Source organism: Chiloscyllium punctatum, chromosome 7 (genome assembly GCF_047496795.1).
Source record: "Chiloscyllium punctatum isolate Juve2018m chromosome 7, sChiPun1.3, whole genome shotgun sequence".
Lineage (NCBI taxonomy): Eukaryota > Metazoa > Chordata > Chondrichthyes > Orectolobiformes > Hemiscylliidae > Chiloscyllium > Chiloscyllium punctatum.
Window position 1 is genome coordinate 29,951,669 of NC_092745.1, and position 20,495 is coordinate 29,972,163.

Sequence of the window (20,495 nt, forward strand, 5' to 3'; positions counted from 1 at the left end):
CCGGGCACCACCAGTCATGGGCCCCTCGCCCCATCTGCTCACTGACACAATCAGGGGGCCCCTCAACCCATTTGCCCCTTGCCCTATCTGCCCCATCCCACTCCCAACACCATACACCAAGTTCCTTGCCCATTGATCCACCTTCTCCTCTCCATCTCTCCACTCTCCCACTGCCTCACACTCAGGGTGCCCTTCATCCGTCTCTTCTGCTCTGCCACCGCTCCCCCCACCAACCTCTGTCAGGGGCCTTCATCCCATTTTCCCCCATCAGTGAGGGGTCTTTGACCTAACCCCACAGGTACAGCCCATTGCACCGTCCTTGGTCAGGAATCGTGAACCGTCGGCCTGGTGAAAACTGCCCTCCTTCAACAGTTTCAAGTCATCTAGCAATGCTCTGTCGTTAGACATTACCTCAAGTGTTGCACCAGTTTGATATGTTTAAAGCCCAAGAGATAGTAGAGATTCCACAGCATCACTACAGTTTGAGTAGTTTATTCTGATTGCTGCCTGTTTCACAGAAGATAGTGTCAACGAAGAACACACACATTCAACACTGACATGTGTTGAAGGAAAACATGCCGTGGTGATAGTTCACACTCAGTGACCAGTTCCAAGAGAAATCAGGTTAAGAATAATGACTTCAAACGCAGTCACCACCAGAAGAGAAGTGCAGCCCGGAAACCAAAACCTGATCAGGGCTCCCGGGCAAAGTGCTTCTGAACGGAAACAGACTGGGGTGGCACTCCCTCCTGTCTCTCTAGCCCTGTCCCTTGGGAATCCAATTGCACCAGTTATTGTGATCATATCTTGGAAAGATAAGACAGACTTTACACCATTGCAGTTATACTTGGCCCGCTGTGCTATGGAAAATGCAAGCTTCTTTCTGGGCTGAGATTTCAGTTTGTGGACAGATTGGTCAATGATTCCTTCGAGCTCCTGCTCCCACAAGGAGCATGGATGGTCTCACAGTCCTGGCATATGCCACCGCTGGTGAAGGATCATGATGAACAGGAGGTTGGGATGCCAGCTACATGTTTAAATCAATTCCAAGGAAGGCATCACCAAATTGATGATCAAGGGGGTGTGGCATCAGCTGGCTGGTTCCCATCAGACGAGTTCCAGGACCTGAAAATATGAACACAGGGTCAGAGTGAGAAATCGCTCTAAGGGAAGACAAACTAAAACTGCTGGCTATACAATCAGGTACCAGTTACATTCTCGCAGCCATCAAAATCAGACAAAATTCCTCTTGAAACTGTTCTCAAGGTCTCCAGTCAAAATGTAAACGTGCTGTTCACACTTTGATCACTGGCTGGGAGACACTTGCCCATTTCTGCTTGGTGTCTGCTCACCTTTATTGTGCCTTGGCTGTTCGCTGCTATTAGGACATTTGATTCCTGCTGGTTTAAAAAAGAGAGAGAAAGGTTTAACCCAACAGCCACACAACTGAATATAATACATTTGAGTTTGCTTGTACAGACAAAGCAATTCACAGACAAAAAGCAACACTGTACACAGGCCACAATATTTGGTTTCATCGATGACAATCCACCTAAGACAGTCCTATGATTGGGAATGTGTTTTCTTTCTGACACATCACAAGATAACTGGATTAAACAGCACAGATTTACCACTGCACTGGAACATATAAAAAGCTGGCATGTAACTACCACCTGCTGGTCACTTCCTTCAGTTGAACAAAGGGCCTGGTGCTAAGCATTGTGCTGAAATTAAGTAGACACCTCAAGTTCTCTTTTTTTTGGGGGGTTTGCTGGGGAGGGGCTAGAAACCTCTCTGGCTTTGGTCTTTATGTCATCAGTGTCTACAGGAATAGTGCCAGAAGACTGGAGGATAGCAAATGTTGTTGGGATGCCAGCTACATGCTTTAATTAATTCCAAGGAAGGTATCACCAAAGTGGTAATCGAGGGGAGCAGAGACAACTCGGGTAATTATAGACCAATGAGCATTACTTCGGTTGTGGGTAAAGTTTTGGAAAGGATTATGACAGAGGGTTTATAATCATCTAGGGAGGAATCAGTTAATTAGGGATAGTCAACACGGTTTCGTGAAGGGTTGGTCTCGCCTCACAAACCTTATTGAGTTCCAAACAAGTGGATGAGAGTAAAGCAGTTGATGTGGTGTATATGGATTTCATTAAGGTGTTTGATAAGGTTCCCCACGGTAGGCTATTGCACAAAATACAGAGGCATGAGATTGAGGGTGATTTAGAGGTTTTGATCAGAAATTGGCTAGCTGAAAGACGATAGAGGGTGGCGGTTGATGGGAAATGTTCATCCTGGAGTTCAGTTCCTAGTGGGGCATCGCAAAGATCTGTTTTTGGGGCCACTGCTGCTTGTCCTTTTTATAAATTACCTATATGAGGGCATATGAGGATGAGTTAGTAAATTTGAGGATGACACTAAAGTCAGTAGAGTTGTGGATAGTGCAGGTTACAAAAAGGACATAGATAAGCTGCAGAGCTGGGCTGAGGGGGGGCAAAAGGAGTTTACTGTGGAAAAGTGTGAGGTGATTCACATCAGACGCAGCTACAGAAATAGAGAGTACTGGGCTAATGGCAAGATTATTGGTAGTGTAGATGAGCAGAGAGATTTCGGTGTCCATGTACATTGATCCCTGAAAGTTGCCACCCAGATTGATAAGATTGTTAAGGCAGCATATGATGTGTTAGCTTTTATTAGTAAAGTTTTGGAGCCATTAGGTCATGCTGCAGCTGTACAAAACTCTGGTGCAGCCGCACTCGGAGTATTGCATATAGTTTGGATTTGCATTATAGGAAGGATATGGAAGCTTTGGAAAGGGTTCAGAGAAGATTTAGAACATAGAACATAGAAAAATACAGCGCAGTACAGGCCCTTTGGCCCTTGATGTTGCGCTGACTGAAGCCTACCTAACCTACACTAGCTCACTATCCTCCATATTTAGTAGGATGTTGTGGATAGTGCAGGTTACAAAAAGGACATAGATAAGCTGCAGAGCTGGGCTGAGGGGGGGCAAAAGGAGTTTAATGTGGAAAAGTGTGAGGTGATTCACATCAGACGCAGCTACAGAAATAGAGAGTACTGGGCTAATGGCAAGATTATTGGTAGTGTAGATGAGCAGAGAGATTTCGGTGAGGAAAGGCTGAGGGACTTGAGGCGGTTTGCATTAGAGAGATGATTGAGTGGTGACTTTATTGAGACATAGGATAATCTGAAGGTTTTATAAAGCGGGAAGTGAGAGCCTTTTTCCTCGAACGGTGATGGCTAGCACGAGAGGACATAGCTTTAAATTGAGAGGTGATAGATATAGGACAGATGTCAGGAGGTATGTTCTTTACTCAGAATAATTAGGGCATGGAACGCACTGCCTGCAACAGTAGTAGACTTGACACTAAGGGCATTTAAATGGTTATTGGATAAACATATGGATGATAATGGAATAGTGTAGGATAAATAGGCTTCAGATTGATTCCACAGGTCAGTGCAACAGATGGCCGAAGGACCTGTACTGCGCTGTTATGTTCTATGTTCTAATCCCATATTATAGTAGTTGGGTACTGTATCCTCTCAAACATTACAACCTTATGATGTACTGAAACACTTGGATTTGGCTCAGGAACAGGAAACAGTGAATAGTTCAAAAATGGTTACACTTCACATTAGAGGCTAACTGAAAGCGACCCAAGGGCCAAATCTAGGGCCACTGTTTTTTCTTTGTTTACATATATGAAAATGACCTGAATCATGCCCAAAGGACAGGGAAGAGAAATCCCAAGATCCCACTGATATTCACTATGACATTTTCTTGACGTTCTGTATCTTTTAAAAATGGACAACCTTAGACAACAGAACTGCACTTCCAGAGGCTTCTGAACAACGTGCATTACATAGGCATTTTAACAAAAGGTGACACAAAGGACTTGAAGATGAGTTGTTTACCTCAATTCAGCTGTGGACAAAGAAGAAAGATGATCTATGGTGCAAAAATGAACACTAATGCTTTTACATTTACCTTTTCACCTCATAATAGAAACTCTGCTGGAGGAGGTAAAGCTACACAACTTAATGATCTGGAAGGTGACAGGGGATGCATTTTGGAAGGACTAAAATAGCAGCATTCTACACACTGAAAGGTAGGAACCATGAAAGAGCACAAGGGACAAGAGGAACGTTGCTGTGTATGTCCATAGATCCTTGAAGATAACAGGTCAGATACAATAAGGTGGCTAAGAAGGTATATAGAGTCATAAGAGTCCTACAGCACATAGACATGCCCATTGGCCCAAACTGGCCCATGCTGACCACATTAACCCCATTTTCATGCACTTGGCCCATACCCTTCTAAATCTTCCCTATCCATCTGTCTAAATGCCACTTAAATGTTGTTAATGTACCCACCTCAACCACTTCCACTTGGCAGCTCATTCCATATGCGTGCCACCCTGTATTTAAAAAAAAGGTTGCCCCTCATATTCTTTCCCCTCTCACCTTAAACTGATGCCTGCTCGTCCTCCATTCCCGAACTTTGGGAAAAAGACCAAATGCATTCACACTATCCACACCTCTCATGATCTTATGTACTTTTATAAGAATCCCCCATCAGTCTCCCATGCTCCAAAGAAAAAAGTCCTAACTTCTCTAACCTCTCCCCAACTCAGACCATTGAGTCCTGGCAACATCCTTGTAAGATTCTTTGGCACTCTTTCCAGTTTAATAACATCCTTCCTATAAACAAGGAGACCAAAACTGAACACAATACAAGTGCGGCCTCATCAACGTCCTGTACAACTACATCATAACTTCTCAACTTCTACACTCAATGCCCTGACTGATGAAGGCCTGTGTGCCAAAAGCTTTCTTCACTGCTCTGTCTACCCGTGACTCCACTTTCAGAGAACCATGCACCTGAACTCCAAGGTCTCTCCATTCCATGACACTCCTTAAGGCCCTACCATTCACCATGGAATATGGAATATTTAGTCATAGCATTGATAATAAGAGCAGTGATGTTAATGGTGGAGTTGGATATAGCATTAGTTAGGCCACCACAGGACTACTGCGTACAATTTTGGTCACCATATTATAAAGGAGGATATGACTGCACTGGAGGGTGTTGAAGATGTTCACAAGGATATTGTGATGGCGCTATGAGCTATGAAGAGACCAGACAGGCTGGGGCAGTTTTTTGTAATCTAATCTAAAGAGAAGGCTAAGGGGATCTGAGGTGTATGAACAGCACAGGCAGGGTAGGTAGGGAGAACAATTTTCTGGATTAGTGGTGCTGGAAGAGCACAGCAGTTCAGGCAGCATCCAAGGAGCTTCGAAATCGACGTTTCGGGCAAGGGCTTTTGCCCGAAATGTCGATTTTGAATCTCCTTGGATGCTGCCTGAACTGCTGTGCTCTTCCAGCACCACTATTCCAGAATCTGGTTTCCAGCATCTGCAGTCATTGTTTTTACCAGGGAGAACAATTTCCCCATGAGCAGAGGGCAATAAAGCTAATATGATGCCAAACAATATAATGCAATGACAGGATAGATGGCCAAAATACAGGGAGATTTTGAAGTACATCTAAGAGGAGCAAAGGCTGGTGCAATGAACAGGTTTCAGAAGGAAACTGCAAGGCGTCCAGCCTCCTGAAAACTTAAGCATTCGTGCTGAAACAGTTTAGCTCAGGTGGTGCAAGACACCAGAATGAACACCAACATCTGAGACAGTTGTGGCACTGGGGACATATATATAGGGAGGGGCGACCCCCTTGAGGGGCTCTACAAATAAGACAGGATTTTAAAATCAAGACGTTGCACAAATTGGAACTCAGGAGGATCAATGAGCAAAGTGTCTTTGGTAAATGGAACTTGGTCAGTGCCGGTACAAGGTACAGCAAGGTTTTGAGTTTACAGTTTACAGAAATTGAAACCAGGTCGTTTGCTAGGAGTCCTGAAGTAATAAAAATGCAGTGGAGAGATTCAACAGAAGAATGTCAGAATTGAGTGATATTACAGATGAGGATATAGTCTCAGTAACAGAATGGATTCATCGACAGAGGCTTATTCATGGGTTATGCAAGGCTGTCAATAGTCTGACCTGCTCCCAGGTGGCTGCTCGGGGCAGGAATGGCAGTATGAACTCAGAAATGGAGTTGGCTCTTGAAAACCAAATAGTGGCTTCAATCTTCCAGACATTGAGCTTGATAAAGTTTCTGCCCATCCATGAATGTCATACCAGCAACTGAGAGGTTAGCAGTGATGTAGTGTTGATGCCATCAAACTACATATGAAAACCAACCAGACAACGTCCCCGAGGGGCAGTGTGTGGGTGAGTGGTAGGAGGGACATTGAAACATAGAAGATAGGAGGAGTGGGCCAGTTGACCCCTCCAGCCTGCCCTGCCATTCAATTCATGGCTGAACATCAAGCTCAACACCCTAAATCTTGCCACCCCCTCATATTCACTGATACGTTAGCAACAACAGCTCTATGTACCTCCTTCTTGAAAAATAACAATGTTTTGGCCTGAATCATTTTGTGGTTGTGAATTCTACAGGCCCACCACTTTTTGGGTGAAGCAAGCTCACCTCATTTCTGCATTAAAAAGGTTTATTCCTTATCCTTTAACTATGACTCCTGGTTTTAGACACTTGCCATCATGAAGACAGACAGGATCCACCCAGTACGATTGGCGTAGTTAAAAGGGTTCCACTTCCAAGCAATAGTATGAATGCATTATCATCATTATATTCCAAATTCAAATTTAACAGCTGGTAAAACATTTAAAGTATATTTACACCGATAATTTGATGAATTCTCTGGGATTAAATGTTGATGTTACAGAGGGGAAAGTGCTGGATGTCTTGAAACGCATAAAAGTGCGTTTAAAATCCCCAGGACCTGATCAGGTATACTTTAGAACTCTGTGGGAAGCTAGGGAAATGATTGAGTACAGGAGTTGGGAGGTCATGTTGCTGCTGTACAGGACATTGGTTAGGTGCGCAATTCTGGTCTCCTTCCTATCGGAACGATGTTGTGAAAATTGAAAGGATTCAGAAAAGGATTTACAAGGATGTTGCGAGAGTTGGAGGATTTGAGATATAGGGAGAGGCTGAACAGGCTGTCTTCCTTGGAGCGTTGGAGGCTGAGAGGTGACCTTATAGAGGTGTATGAAATCGTGAGGGGCATAGATAAGGTAAACAAACAAGGTCTTTTCCCGGGGGGAGGGGTTTATGGTGAGAGTAGAAAGATATAAAAGAGGCCAATGGGGCAATCTTTTCATGTAGAGGATGATGTGTATATTGAATGAAGTGGTGGAGGCTGGTACAATTGCTACATTTAAGAGGCATTTGGATGGGTATATGAATAGGAAGGGTTTGGAGGGACGAGGGCCGGGTGCTGGCAGGTGGGACTAGATTGAGTTGGGATATCTGGTCGGCATGAACAAGTTGGACCGACAGGTCTGTTTCCATGCTGTTCATCTCTGACTCCAGAACCTGTCTAGTCCTGTTAAGAATCTATTCCCACTCTTTGTTTCCTTTCTAAAAACCAATTTTCTATCCATATCAATAGACGACCAGCAGTTGCATGCACTTGTGGGGCTGTTGAAAGCTTTCCAGAAGTCCAAATAAGCCACATTCACTGGCTCCCCGATCAATTCTATTACTTACATCTTCTAATAATTCCAGTAGATTTGCAAAGCATGATTTCCCTTTTGAAAATCTATCCTGTGTCTGAGTTTACCATTATTTTCTAAGTGCTCAACTATAAGATCCTTCTTCTTAAAGTCATGATTAACTATAGAATGCTATAGAATCCCCAGAGTGCGTAAACAGGTCATTTGGCCCAACAAGCACCATACCACCTTCCCCACCCCGCCTGAAGAGCATCCCATCCAGATTCATCCCTGTAACCCTGCATTTCCCATGGCTAACACACTTAGCCAGTCTTCATGGATGTATAGGTTAAGTTAGCAGGGCCAATCCACCTAACGTGCACATCTTTGAACCGTGGGAGGAAACCGGAGCACCCGGAGGAAACCCATGCAAACTCTACACAGACAGATAACGGATAACTGATTCTGGCATCTTCCCACGAGCAACATCAGACTGACTGGTCATATTTCCTGGATTTCTCTCCCCTCTCTTTTTAAATAGTACAGTTACGTCAGCTATCCTCCAATCAGTAGGAATTATTCAAGAGCCTAAAGAATCTTTGAAGATGACCAACAATGTATCCACTATTCTTGAAGCCACTTCTTAAAATACTTGGGACACAGATTATCAGGCCTTAGGATTTGTCAAGCCTTCAACCTCACCAATTTCTCCAACATCATTTCTCTAACACACAGTTTTTCCTGTTCCTTCCTCTCACTAAACCCTGTCCTCTCCATTATTTTTGGTATACTACTCATTTGTGAACAAAGTATGAATTCACTTCATCTGCCATTTCTTTGCTCCCTGTTATAAAACTTTTATTTTATTCACTCTTGGACGTCACTGGCTGGCCAGCATTTAGTGCCTGTCCCTCATCACCTTTGAGAAAGTGGTGGTGAGCTGCCATCTTAAAGTCCATATGCTGCAGGTTGACCATAGTGCCCACAGAGGGAATTCCAGGATTTTGACCCAATAACAGTGAAGAAGCAGCAATATATTTCCAAGTCAGCACAGTAAGTGGCTGTGGTTGAGAGGTACTATCTAAAGAACCTTGTTGAATTTGTGCAGAGCATCTTGTAGATGGTACATACTGCCGCTACTGATGTTGGTAATGGAGGGACTGCATGCTTATGGATGTGTTGTAACTCAAGCTTTGCCCTGGATACAGTAAGCTTCTTGAAAGTTGCTGGAGCTGTACCCATCCAGTAAAGTGGGAAGTATTCCATCACACTCCTGACTTGTGCCTTGTAGATGGTGGACAGGCTTTGATTACATTACCTACAGTGTGGAAACAGGCCCTTCAGCCCAACAAGTCCACAGTGACCCTCCAAAGAGTAACCCACCCAGACCCATTCCCTGACATTTACCCCTGACTAATGCACCAAACACTATGGGCAATTTAGCATGGCCAATTCACCTGACCTGCACATCTTTGGACTGTGGGAGGAAAGCGGAGCACCCGGAGGAAACCCACGCAGACACAGGGAGAATGTGCAAACTCCACACAGACAGTCGCCAGAGGCTGGAATCGAACCTGGGATCCTGGCGCTGTGAGGCAGCAGTGCTAACCACTGAGCCACTGTGCTGCCCAGGTGGTGTCAAAACACATTGCAGTATTCTCCCATTTCTGACCCAAATTAATTTTCACCAACCTTTTTCTCTTCACATATTTATAGGAACTTTTACAGTCAGTTCTTATGCTCCCCACAAGCTTGTGCAACCAAGGATGGATTCTTGGGGAATACAAAGAGAACAGTGCAGGTGCAACAAGAGGTACTATTGCAGGGGATTCTCTGGCTCCAATGAGTTAGATAAGAATGGAACCAGATGACAGCTGGACAACAGTGATGAGGGGTTGAAGGAAGGTGTTGCGGGCACTGTCAAAGACTGTAGACAGGTCAATGAACTCAAGGAGGGAGAGTTTACTATAGTTACAGTCACACAGGTGGCCATTCAGCACTTTGGCTGGGACAGAAACCTGATGGAAGTTTTTAGTAATCTGGCAAAGATAGGCAGGTATGTTGGCACTAGTAATACATTCAAGGACAGTTGAAGAGAAAAGGTGGTGGGTGGAGATGGTAATCTGCAAGAACAATAATTTCACAGGATTTTTTTTAAAAAGCAGCTGGATTTCAGAACGGTTCAAGGAAAGGGAGAGTGTTTCATTCATAGCTGGGGTATTGAGGGGTATTGTTATGCACATGATTTTTTGTATATATAAAGATCAAAATTTTGGCCTGGAGTTTGATTTTGACTACAGCCAGAAAACAGTTTAGCCTGGGGATAGACTAGTGAATCAAAGGGCAAAACAATTGCTCAGTGCAACCCGAAAATGAGATACTTCACAATCATCTCACACAGAATATGCTTTTTCAAACATATTCAGCAAACAAACAGCCCGTTGAGAAAACTGGTCATAAAAGCAACTTTGTAAAGGGAAGGTTTCTAGTGGGGTGATGTTCATCTGCTGGGTACGCCATCCACAGACATGTGGAAGCTGCCTTAACCACCTTCCTTCTACATGCAAAGATTAGGACAGAAGTGGGATATTCATCCTGTGGCTTAGACACCTTCCAGTAGCAGGACTCGCTATGACAGATACTGGAATGATAGCTTATAATTTCCATTTCAAACCAGAGATTTTTTAAACTGTGAAATGAAAAGAGAACACAATTTTCATTGTTGACATAACCAGAGATAGTTCTAGACTTTCTGGCCTGGCGAAACTAATGGTGACAGGCTCAGGATAATGAAAGGAAGCAAATGCACTGCAGCCAAAGCTACAGTTGACAGAAAATTTAGGTGGAAAAGCAAGTTGTGAAGTGGACAAACAGTTTATGGAGAGATATCGATAGATTAGGGAGAAGGACAACATTTGGCAGAAGGAGTATAACGTAGGAAAACGTGCTATTCATTTCGGGAAAATAAAAACTGTACAAATTACTTACGTGGAGGAAAACTGCGGCACAAAGTGAATTGGGATGCATGAAACAAAATGGTGCAGCAGGTCATCAAGGAAGGCTAATATCGGCCCTCATTTCAAGGGGATTGAAGTATGAGAGTAGGGAAGTCTTACTGCAACAGTATATCATGCTGATGAGACCACATCAAAATACTGAGAGCAGTTTTGGTTTCCTAACTGAAGGAAAGATAATGTTTATATTAGAGGTAGTTCAGAGTGCATGAGGATGATCCCTAGTCTGATGGGGATTTTCTTATGAGCAAAGATAAAACAATTTGGGACTCTATTCGCTGGAATTTAAAAGAATGAGAGGTGATCTATTTGAAATGTACAGAATTCTTAAGGGGCTTGATAGGATAAATGCTGAAAATATAATTCCGCCTCATGGGAGAATCTAAGACCAGAGCATAGTCTCAGAATAAACGGGCACCAATTTAAGATTGAGATGAAGAGGAATTTCTTCTCAAGAGTTGAGTGTCTTTAGAACTCATTGCCACAGAGAGCTGTGTATATTTAAGGCTGAGACAGTGTTACGAAGGTGGGTAGAATAATAATGAGTCGAAAAGAATATGTTGTCCTCTTTAAAGAGAGAAAGTGCTCTTCTGAGGTCGAGGTTTAACAGACACTATATACAGAACAGCTGGGAAACAGCTGTTCCAAAATAGACACATGTAACAATTGGCTGTTAAATGGATTCCTGAGTTTTAGTTGCTGTCTTGACAGCGATTAAAATCTGACCATTTGACTTAAACCAAGTACTAAACCTCTAAACCCTTCAAAGCCAGTTGAACTTATGTTCTGATTGGTTTCAGGCTGTCAACATTATCAGATTTTAATAATTTCAGGTGTAATCAGAAGCATAAAAATGAGTGCTTTTGAAAATCAGGTGAAGGGCAACTACTACCAAAAGAGACCCAACAGCCCTGAACAGCTCTGAAAGAAATCTCAAAGTACCCTCTATTAAAGGTACCAAGGAATTTTATACAAAGACATTTGCAGTTAAAAAAAAGACGGCCCAGGGAGAACACAACAGATTAGATTACTTACAGTGTGATTACAGAATTAGAAGGACAGGAGAGAACAGCAGAAGAAAAGACCAGAAGGAAGACAGCACAAGCGACTATATGGACTTTGAGAGATTAAGTTAATTTAATGTTTAATAATTGCTATAGGACAGCATTTTAAGGGAGTTGGGGTCAGATAGTAATTAGTTAAGAAAAACAGGGCTCGGGATAGGAGAAATAAACAAAGTCTCTTCCCTGGGGTGGGAGAGTCTCGAACTAGAGGGCAGAGGTCTGGGGTGAGAGGGGAAAGGTATAAAAGAGACTTAAGGGGTAACTTTTTCACGTATGTGTATGGAAGGAGCTATCAGAGGAAGTGGTGGAGGCTGGTACAACTGCAACATTTAAAAGGCTATATGAATAGGAAGGGTTTGGAGGGATATGGGCCGAGTGCTGGCAGGTGGAACTAGGTTGGGTTGGGATATCTGGTTGGCACGGACCGAAGGGTCTGTTTCCGTCCTGTACTACTCTATGACTTGAATAGTTTTTGTTTATTGTTCACTGTTAGAGCTAGAAAAATGTTATTTTTTTCTTTAAACAGTGTAACTCAGGGACTTTCGCTCACTCATATTTTTAACAGATTACAAGGCAAGATGAGCTTATTTGGGTGCTCTAGTTTTAATTAGCAGCGGGGTTCGACCTCCGTGTCATAACGCTGGATCAGTAGGGAAATTAAGGGTTAACATAGAAAAGTACAGCACAGAACAGGCCCTTTGGCCCACGATGTTGTGCCAAGGATTAATCCTAATGTAAAAAATAAACTTAACTTATGCACCCCTCAATTCACTGCTATCCATGTGCATGTTCAGCAATCACTTAAGTGTCCCTGCTTCCCCCACCACCACTGGCAACGCATTCACAACTCTGTGTAAAGAACCTTCCTCTGACGTCTCCTCTATACCTTTCTCCTAATATCTTAAAAGTATGACCCCTCATACCAGTCAATCCTGCCCTGGGGAAAGGTCTCTGGCTATTGACTATCTATTCCTCTCATTATCTTGTATACCTTCATCAGGTCACCTCTCTTCCTCCTCCTCTCCAGAAAGAAAAGTCTGAGCTTAGTCAACTCTGCTCATAAGGCAAGCCCTCCAAGTCCAGGCAGCATCCTAGTAAACCTTCTTTGCACCCTCTCCAAAGCCCCTGTATCTTCCCTATAGTAGGGCGACCAGAACTGGACACAATATTCCAAGTGTGGTCTCACCAGGGACTTGAGAGCTGTAGCAAAGCCTTGCGGCTCTTAAACTCGATCCCCTGTTAATGAAAGCCAAAACACCATATGCTTTCTTAACAATCCTATCCACTTGGGTGGCAACTTTGTGGGATCAATGTACTTGAACACCAAGATCCCTCTGCTCCTCCACACTGCCAAGAACCCTGTCTTGAACCCTATATTCAGCATTCAAGCTTGACCTTCCAAAATGCATCACTTCACATTTATCCAGGTTGAACTCCATTTGCCATTTCTCAGCCCAGCTCTGCATCCTGTCTATGTCGCGCTGCAGCCTGCAATAGTCCTCGATACTATCATCGGCACCTCCAACCTTTGTGTCATCTGCAAATTTACTAACCCACCCCTCAACCTCCTCATCCAAGTAACTTATAAAAACTACAAAGAACAGAGCCCTGCGGGACACCACTCAACACTGATCTCAAGGCAGAATACTTTCCACCTACAACCACTCTCTGCCTTCTGTCAGCCAACCAATTCTGAATCCAGATAGCCAAATCTCCCTGTATCCCATACTGCCTGACTTTATGAATGAGCCTACCATGGGGAACCTTATCAAAAGACTTGTTTAAGTACTTGGAAAGGGCAAGAATGTGGCCATGTGGAATGTCCAATCAGGAGTGGCATGCTACCTGTCAGTGCTGCGGTTTGACTCCAGCCTTGGGCAACTGTCTGTGTGTTCTCCCCATTTCTGCATGGTTTTCCTCTGGTTGCTCCGGTTTCCTCCCACAGTTCAAAGATGTGCAGGTTAGATGGATTGGCAGTGTTACGTTGCCCATAGTGTCTAAGGATGCGCAAGCTAGTGCATTAGCCATGGGAATTGCATGGTGGTAGGGTTGGGGCGGCTGGGTCTCAGTGGGATTCTCTTTGGAGACTCAACCAGCCAAACAGTTTCTATCTGCACTTCAACTTCCAAATGAGCAGCACTCTGAAAGTTCCTGATTTCAAATAAACCTGTTTGACTATAACCTGGTGCGTGTGATTTTGGACTTTGTCCAACATCGGCACCTCCACTTCATAGCTGTACTAGACATTGGTGACTACATTTGGAATACTGCGTACAATTCCGGTCGCGCTGCTATAGGAAGGATGTTTTTGAACTGGAAAGAGTGCAAAGAGGATTTTACTGAGACTGGACTTTAAGTTATAAGGAAAGGCTGGATAGGCTGGGACTTTTTTCCCCAAGATCCTAGGAGGTTGAGGGATGGCTTTATAGAGGTTTATAAAATCATTATGTGCATAGATAGGGTGAATAGCTAAGGTCTTTCCCCCAGATTCGGGAAGTCCAAAACTGGACGGCATAAGTTTGAGATAGGAGGGGAAAGATTTAAAAGAAACCTGAGGGGCATTTCATCCCCCCACACAGAGGGCAGTGCAAATATGATCTGCCAGGGAAAGTAGCAAAGGTGAGTACATTACACAATATAGAAGACATTTGGAAAAGTACATGAATAGGAAAAGTTTAGAGGGATATGGGCCAAATACAGGCAAATGGGATTAGCTCAATGTAGGAAACCTGGTCGGCATGAATGAATGGGTTGAAAGGTCTGTTTCCATGCTGTACGAATCTATGATTACCAATATGCTGGTATTATCAACTTACAACGTCTGGTTAACACCCTCAACATATCACTTACCCCATCCGGTAACGCTCTCCAGCACACCGCACTGACAAATTCATTGCTGTCATCCTCCTTCTTCTCCTTGTCCAAGACACTTTTAACTGTGTCAAACTTGAAGGTGAGCAGTGTTTTTGAGAGCCCCTTATAGTAGAGGTAGAGAGAATTGTTTTCACTTCCTAGAATAAATGAGGCATCAGACATTAATGTTCACATCTGAGCAATTTTTATTAAATCACAAAACATGGGCCGGGTGCTGGCAGGTGGGACTAGATTGGGTTGGGATATCTGGTCGGCATGGACGAGTTGGACCGAAGGGTCTGTTTCCATGTTGTACATCTCCATGACAATAACAATATCCCCTGCCCTGACAGTGAGCCCAATATGGCTCGCACTGTCCTTGGCATCTTTTAAATTATTTCTTAAAACCGCTCCTTCAACCAACATGACTCAACATGGGGAGTCAGTCATAGCCACAGAATCATAGAATACCAACAGTGTTGAAAGAGGCTATTCGGGCCATCGAGTCTGCACCAACTCTCTGAAGAGCCTCCTATCCACACCCAGCCCCCTATCTTTTCCCCATAACCCCTCATTTACCATGGCTACTCCACCTAGCCACACATCTTTGGACTGTGGGAGGAAACTGGAGTGCACACTGGAAACACACACTGACATGGGGAGAATGTGCAAACCCCACACAGTCATCCGAAGATGCAATCGAACCACAGCCCCTCATGTTGAGAGGAAGCCAAGCTAACCACTGAGCCACCATACTGCCCAGTTTTGTAGGGCCTGTACTCAGAAGTGGGTGTGTGTCAACACGTTTCCTCACTTATAATAAATGCAGATTCTCCTTAATTTAGATGTAGTAGAAAATATACGGCTACTCACCACAGGCAATGTAATCCCCATTGGATGCCAAACCCACAAAGTTCTTTTCGTTGATGTGACCCTTAAATGACCGTAAACAGTGCGGTCTGTTAACACTCCAGAGCTTCAACTGGCTGTCTGTAGATCTACAAACAAGCTGTCTGTCAGTGGATGCTGTCTATGAAGCCCAGGAACTATCCCTCAATCCCTGCTGTACATAATAATGCACACTGATGACTGCATGGGAGGGCAGGGAGGTGTACCACACTGATTGGAGAATTGAAACAGGGTAAATGGAGAATTTTTCTCATCAGAACAGTGTGCGCATGAGTGTGATGTGGGGAGGAAATGAAGGTTGTCAGGGTGATATAGCACAGAACAGGCCCTTCAGCCCACCCAATCTTACTGACCCCATTTGCCTGCACTTGGTCCATAGCTGACTATGCCTTGGCTTCTTAAGTGCTCATTCAGGCGCTTATATAATGTTTTGAGAATACTTGACTCAACCAGCCTCTCAGACAGCATGTTCCATATTATGACCACCATCTGGGTGAAAACAAATGCTTTCTCAGATCTTCTCTGAATCACTTATTCCTCACCTTAAAATTATGCCCTCTGGACTTGGGCACGGGGAAAGAGATTCTCATGATCTATACTATACTTCTCTATTTTTTTAGATTAGATTAGATTACTTACAGTGTGGAAACAGGCCCTTCGGCCCAACAAGTCCACACCGCCCCGCTGAAGCGCAACCCACCCATACCCCTACATCTACCCCTTACCTAACACTATGGGCAATTTAGCATGGCCAATTCACCCAACCTGCACATCTTTGGACTGTGGGAGGAAACCGGAGCACCCGGAGGAAACCCACGCAGACACGGGGAGAATGTGCAAACTCCACACAGTCAGTCGCCCGAGGCGGGAATTGAACCCGGGTCTCTGGCGCTGTGAGGCAACAGTGCTAACCACTGTGCCACCGTTTCTATACCTTAGTCAGATTCCAGCCCTCAGCCTTCTCTGCTCCAAGGGAAACAAACTCAGCCCAACCATTCTCTCCTTATAAAAGATAACACCCTGGTGAATCTCCTCTGAACCTTTCCTGTGCATCATGTCCCTCCAATAGTGTGGCGATCAGAACTGCACAAATCTGTGGCCCAACCAAACTTTGACAGAATTGGAACAAGACTCCATTGCTCCTATCTTCTAAACCCCAGCTAATGAAGGTAAGCATCTCATATACCTTCTTCACCACCCTGTGCTGACACCTTCAGGGGTCTGTGGACTTGTACCTCATTATTCCCTAGGAACCTACCATTCATTGTGTATACCCTTCTCTAATTAGACCTCCCAAAATTCATCAACTCATACTTATGAGAGTTAAATTTCATCTGCCATTGTTCTGCCAAATTTACCAGCTGATCAATATCAGACTATAGCCTGAGATCATCCTCCTCACTCTCAACACCAATTTTCCAGTCATCTGCGAACTTAATTATACCTTGTGTTCACATTCAAATCGTTAATGTACATAACAAATAGCAAGGGTTGCATCACCAAACCCTGTAGTGCACTGTTGCCCAGGGACATCCAATCACAAAAACAGCCTTCCGCCTGCTGTTTGCAAACCAATTTTGCCAACTTGGAACCCTTGTGCTCTTGCCTTTTAGAACAGCCTGTCTGGATATTTAGTCACTCTTTCAAAAAGCTCAATTAAATTTGTCAGATAGCATCTCGCCCGAATAAATATGTGCTGACTACCCCTGATCAATTCCCAACTTTCCAAATGTCGATTAGTCCTTGACCCTCAAAACCTTTTTTCCCCATAATCTTCCGACCACTGACCAACTGGTCTGTCATTACCTGGCCTATTCCTGTTGCCCTTATTGAATAAAGGACCCACACTAAGTATCCTCCACTTGTCACTTCATTTGGGGCCAGTGAAGTATTAAACATCACTGCCACTGCCATGGCCCCAGCAATCTTCTTCCGTTCCTCCTCAAGCAGCCTGGGATGCATTTCAACAGGTCCTGGAGACTTATGCATCTTTATGTCCATTAAAATTCTTAATTCTTCCTCCTCATTAATCTTAATGTGTTCAGAAACTCACCACTCCAACTGAAATCTCCAGCTAAAAATCTTTCTCCTTTCTGAATACAGATGGGAAATATTCATTTGAGACCTTACTCATGTCCTCTGGCCCCTTGGAGATAAAGTGTCTTTGGTCCCCATCCTTTCTCGGGTAATCCTCTTGCTCTAAGTATACTTATAAAATGCCTTGGGGATTTCCTTAATTCTGTTTACCAATGATATTTTGTTGCCCCTCTTCACCCTCCTAATGTTAAACATCCCCCAACACACATTATACTCCTGAAGAGCTTCCCCTGTTTTAAATGTACAGAGAGACAGAAAGACAGACAGACAGAGAGGGGGCAATAGTGGGAGAACCAATCTGAGTCCCATTGGCCAGTGTGTAGAATCCAGGAAGATGCTGGAATCACTCACCCATGGACAGGTTCCCATTCAGGTATCTTATGGCGAAAAGGTGCCATGGTAGCGCCTACTGTGGCCCGGTTGATCACAGCATCAAAAAGGGGCATGTGTGCCAATCCTTGTGTCACTGACAATTGCTGCTACCAGGAAAGGTGCAGACACACATTGGTTCATTCTGGATTTGAGGTGTGTTCAACCCATGGTTCCCATCAATTATAAACCATTACAACAATCACCCCAGCACATCAAATCCTCTGTTCACTGCTCAGAGCAATTATACTTTCAGGTCAATGACACAGTCTTCTTTCAGTTAGGAGACAGCGACGCATTTACACACCACCAATAGCAAAGCAAAACAGAACTCACGCTGAAACTATTTCTTCTCCACTTACAAACTTGGCATAGGATACTGCCTTGCGATGTCCTTTAAACACCATGATAGGCTGTTTAGTGTTCCGCAGATCATAGTAGTGAACACAGTGATCTGTGAAAATAATAAAACATTTCAGATCTTGAAAAAATGAAATACATTCAGTGTGGTGCAGTTAAAAATGGTATGACCTGGCAACCTGTTACACAACTAGCCTTCGGCCATTACTCAGACTTCTGTCACAAAGCCAAACCTGGATCCAACTTGCCAAATTACCTGGATCCTACCAACAATTACCTTCCTTATCAATTTCCCATATGGGAACTTGACAAAGGGCTTGCTGAAATCCATACAAACTACTTAAATGCCCTACCCTCATCCAAACACCTGGTTACCTCCAACGTTTCTACCAAATTTGTCCTCTGACAAAGCCATGCTGACTATCCTTGATCAAAACATCGAAATGAAAATTTATTTCCTCCTTCATTATTTTCTCCAATAGCTTCCCTACCACTAACATGAGCCTATTGTTCCCTGGTCTATCTTTTCCACCCTTCTTGTCAAGTGGAACCACATTAGCTGTTCTCCAGTCCTTGCCATTTGGATACAGAACTGGCTCAAAGATAGAAGACTGAGGGTGGTGGTGGAGGGTTGTTTTTCAGACTGAAGGCCTGTGAGCAGCGGAGTGCCACAAAGATCGGTGCTGAGTCCACTACTTTTCAACATTTATATAAATAATTTGGATGTGAGCATAAGAGGTATAGTTAGTAAGTTTGCAGATGACACCAAAATTGGAGGTGTAGTGGACAGCGAAGAAGGTTACCTCAGATTACAACAGGATCTTGATCAGATAAGCCAATGGGCTGAGAAGTGGCAGATGGAGTTTAATTCAGATAAATGCAAGGTGCTGACTTTTAGGAAAGCAATTCTTATCAGGACTTATACACTTAATGGTAAGGTCCTAGGGAGTGTTCCTGAACAAGGAGACCTCGGAGTGCAAGTTCATGGCTCCTCGAAAGTCGCAGAATAATGAAGAAGGTGTTTGGTATGCTTTCCTTTATGGGTCAGAGTATTGAGTACAGGGGTTGGGAGGTCATGTTGTGGCTGTACAGGACATTGGTTAGGCCCCTGTTGGAATATTGTGTACAATTCTGGTCTCCTTCCTATCAGAAAGGTGCTGTGAAACTTGAAAGGGTTCAGAAATGATTTACAAGGATGTTGCCAGGGTTGGAGGATTTGAGCTACGGGGAGAGGTTTAATATGCGAGAGCTATTTTTCCCTGGAGCGCCAGAAACTGAGGGGTGACCTTATAGAAGTTTATAAAGTCATGAGGGGCATGGATAGGATAAATAGACAAAGTCTTTTCCCTGGGATGGGGGAGTCCAGAACTAGAGGACATAGGTTTAGGGTGAGAGGGAAAGATATAAAAGAGACCGAAGGGGCAACGTTTTCACGCAGAGGGTGGTACATGTATGGAATGAGCTGCCAGAGGAAGTGGTGGAGGCTGGTACAATTGTAACATTTAAGAGGCTTTGGATGGGTATATGAATAGGAAGGGTTTGGAGGGGTATGGGCCAGGAGCTGGCAGGTGAGACTAGATCGGATTGGGATATCGGGTCGGCATGAACGGGTTTCTGTGCTGTACATCTCTATGACTCTAGCACCTCTCCTGTGGCCACAGACGATTTAAAAATATGAGTTCGGGCCTTGTCTAGTTTCACCCGTCGTCGCCCACAGCAACCTGGAATTCAATTCATCCAAACCAGAGGATTTGTCCAATTTTAAATCCACAAAGACTCCAACACCATCTCAGTCCCTATATTAAACTGCTCAAGAATTTCACGTACCATATTCTCAAATTTTGTCAAGATAAATGTTTTCATTTAAAACTCTAGCAATGGAGTCTAATTGCACACTCAGATTCCCCTAATAGGTCCTACCTCTTTTCCTTGTGATTCTCCCTTATCTTGCCCATCACTGTTTTCTCATTGCTGCTGTTACTCTTCTAACTACTTTTCTGAGCTCCTCTCAGCACCTTCTAGACTCCTCTCACTTTGAATCAGGTACACAACTGTCTTTTTATTCAGTCCGGAATATTCCTAGACATCCATGGTTCTTTGGGCTTGTTGCTCCGAAAGCCAATATGTTGTACCTCTACTCACCCCAGTACCCTCTTGAATGTCTCCCACTGTTCCGCTGTAGATTTACCCTCAAGTAGCAGTTCCCAGTCTACTTTGGCCAGAT

The 20,495-nt window shown here is 44.0% G+C and overlaps 1 protein-coding gene across 2 annotated transcripts in view; it reads right to left on the bottom strand.

Moving 5' to 3' along the window:
* Positions 1-476: 476 nt before the first annotated feature.
* Positions 477-20,495, bottom strand: part of cop1 (COP1 E3 ubiquitin ligase) — a 147,243-nt gene continuing 127,224 nt past the window's right edge. Inside the window, exons 16-20 of one of the 2 annotated variants that reach the window (XM_072573383.1) lie at positions 18,248-18,365; positions 15,410-15,534; positions 14,534-14,694; positions 1,353-1,397; positions 477-1,125 (exon numbers count right to left, since the gene is read on the bottom strand). In XM_072573383.1, coding sequence (XP_072429484.1) covers positions 1,108-1,125; positions 1,353-1,397; positions 14,534-14,694; positions 15,410-15,534; positions 18,248-18,365 — 467 coding nt within the window. In that variant the 3' untranslated portion in view covers positions 477-1,107. Of the gene's footprint in view, positions 1,126-1,352; positions 1,401-14,533; positions 14,695-15,409; positions 15,535-18,247; positions 18,366-20,495 lie in introns of both variants that reach the window. The other variant, XM_072573382.1, reaches the window with a different exon arrangement.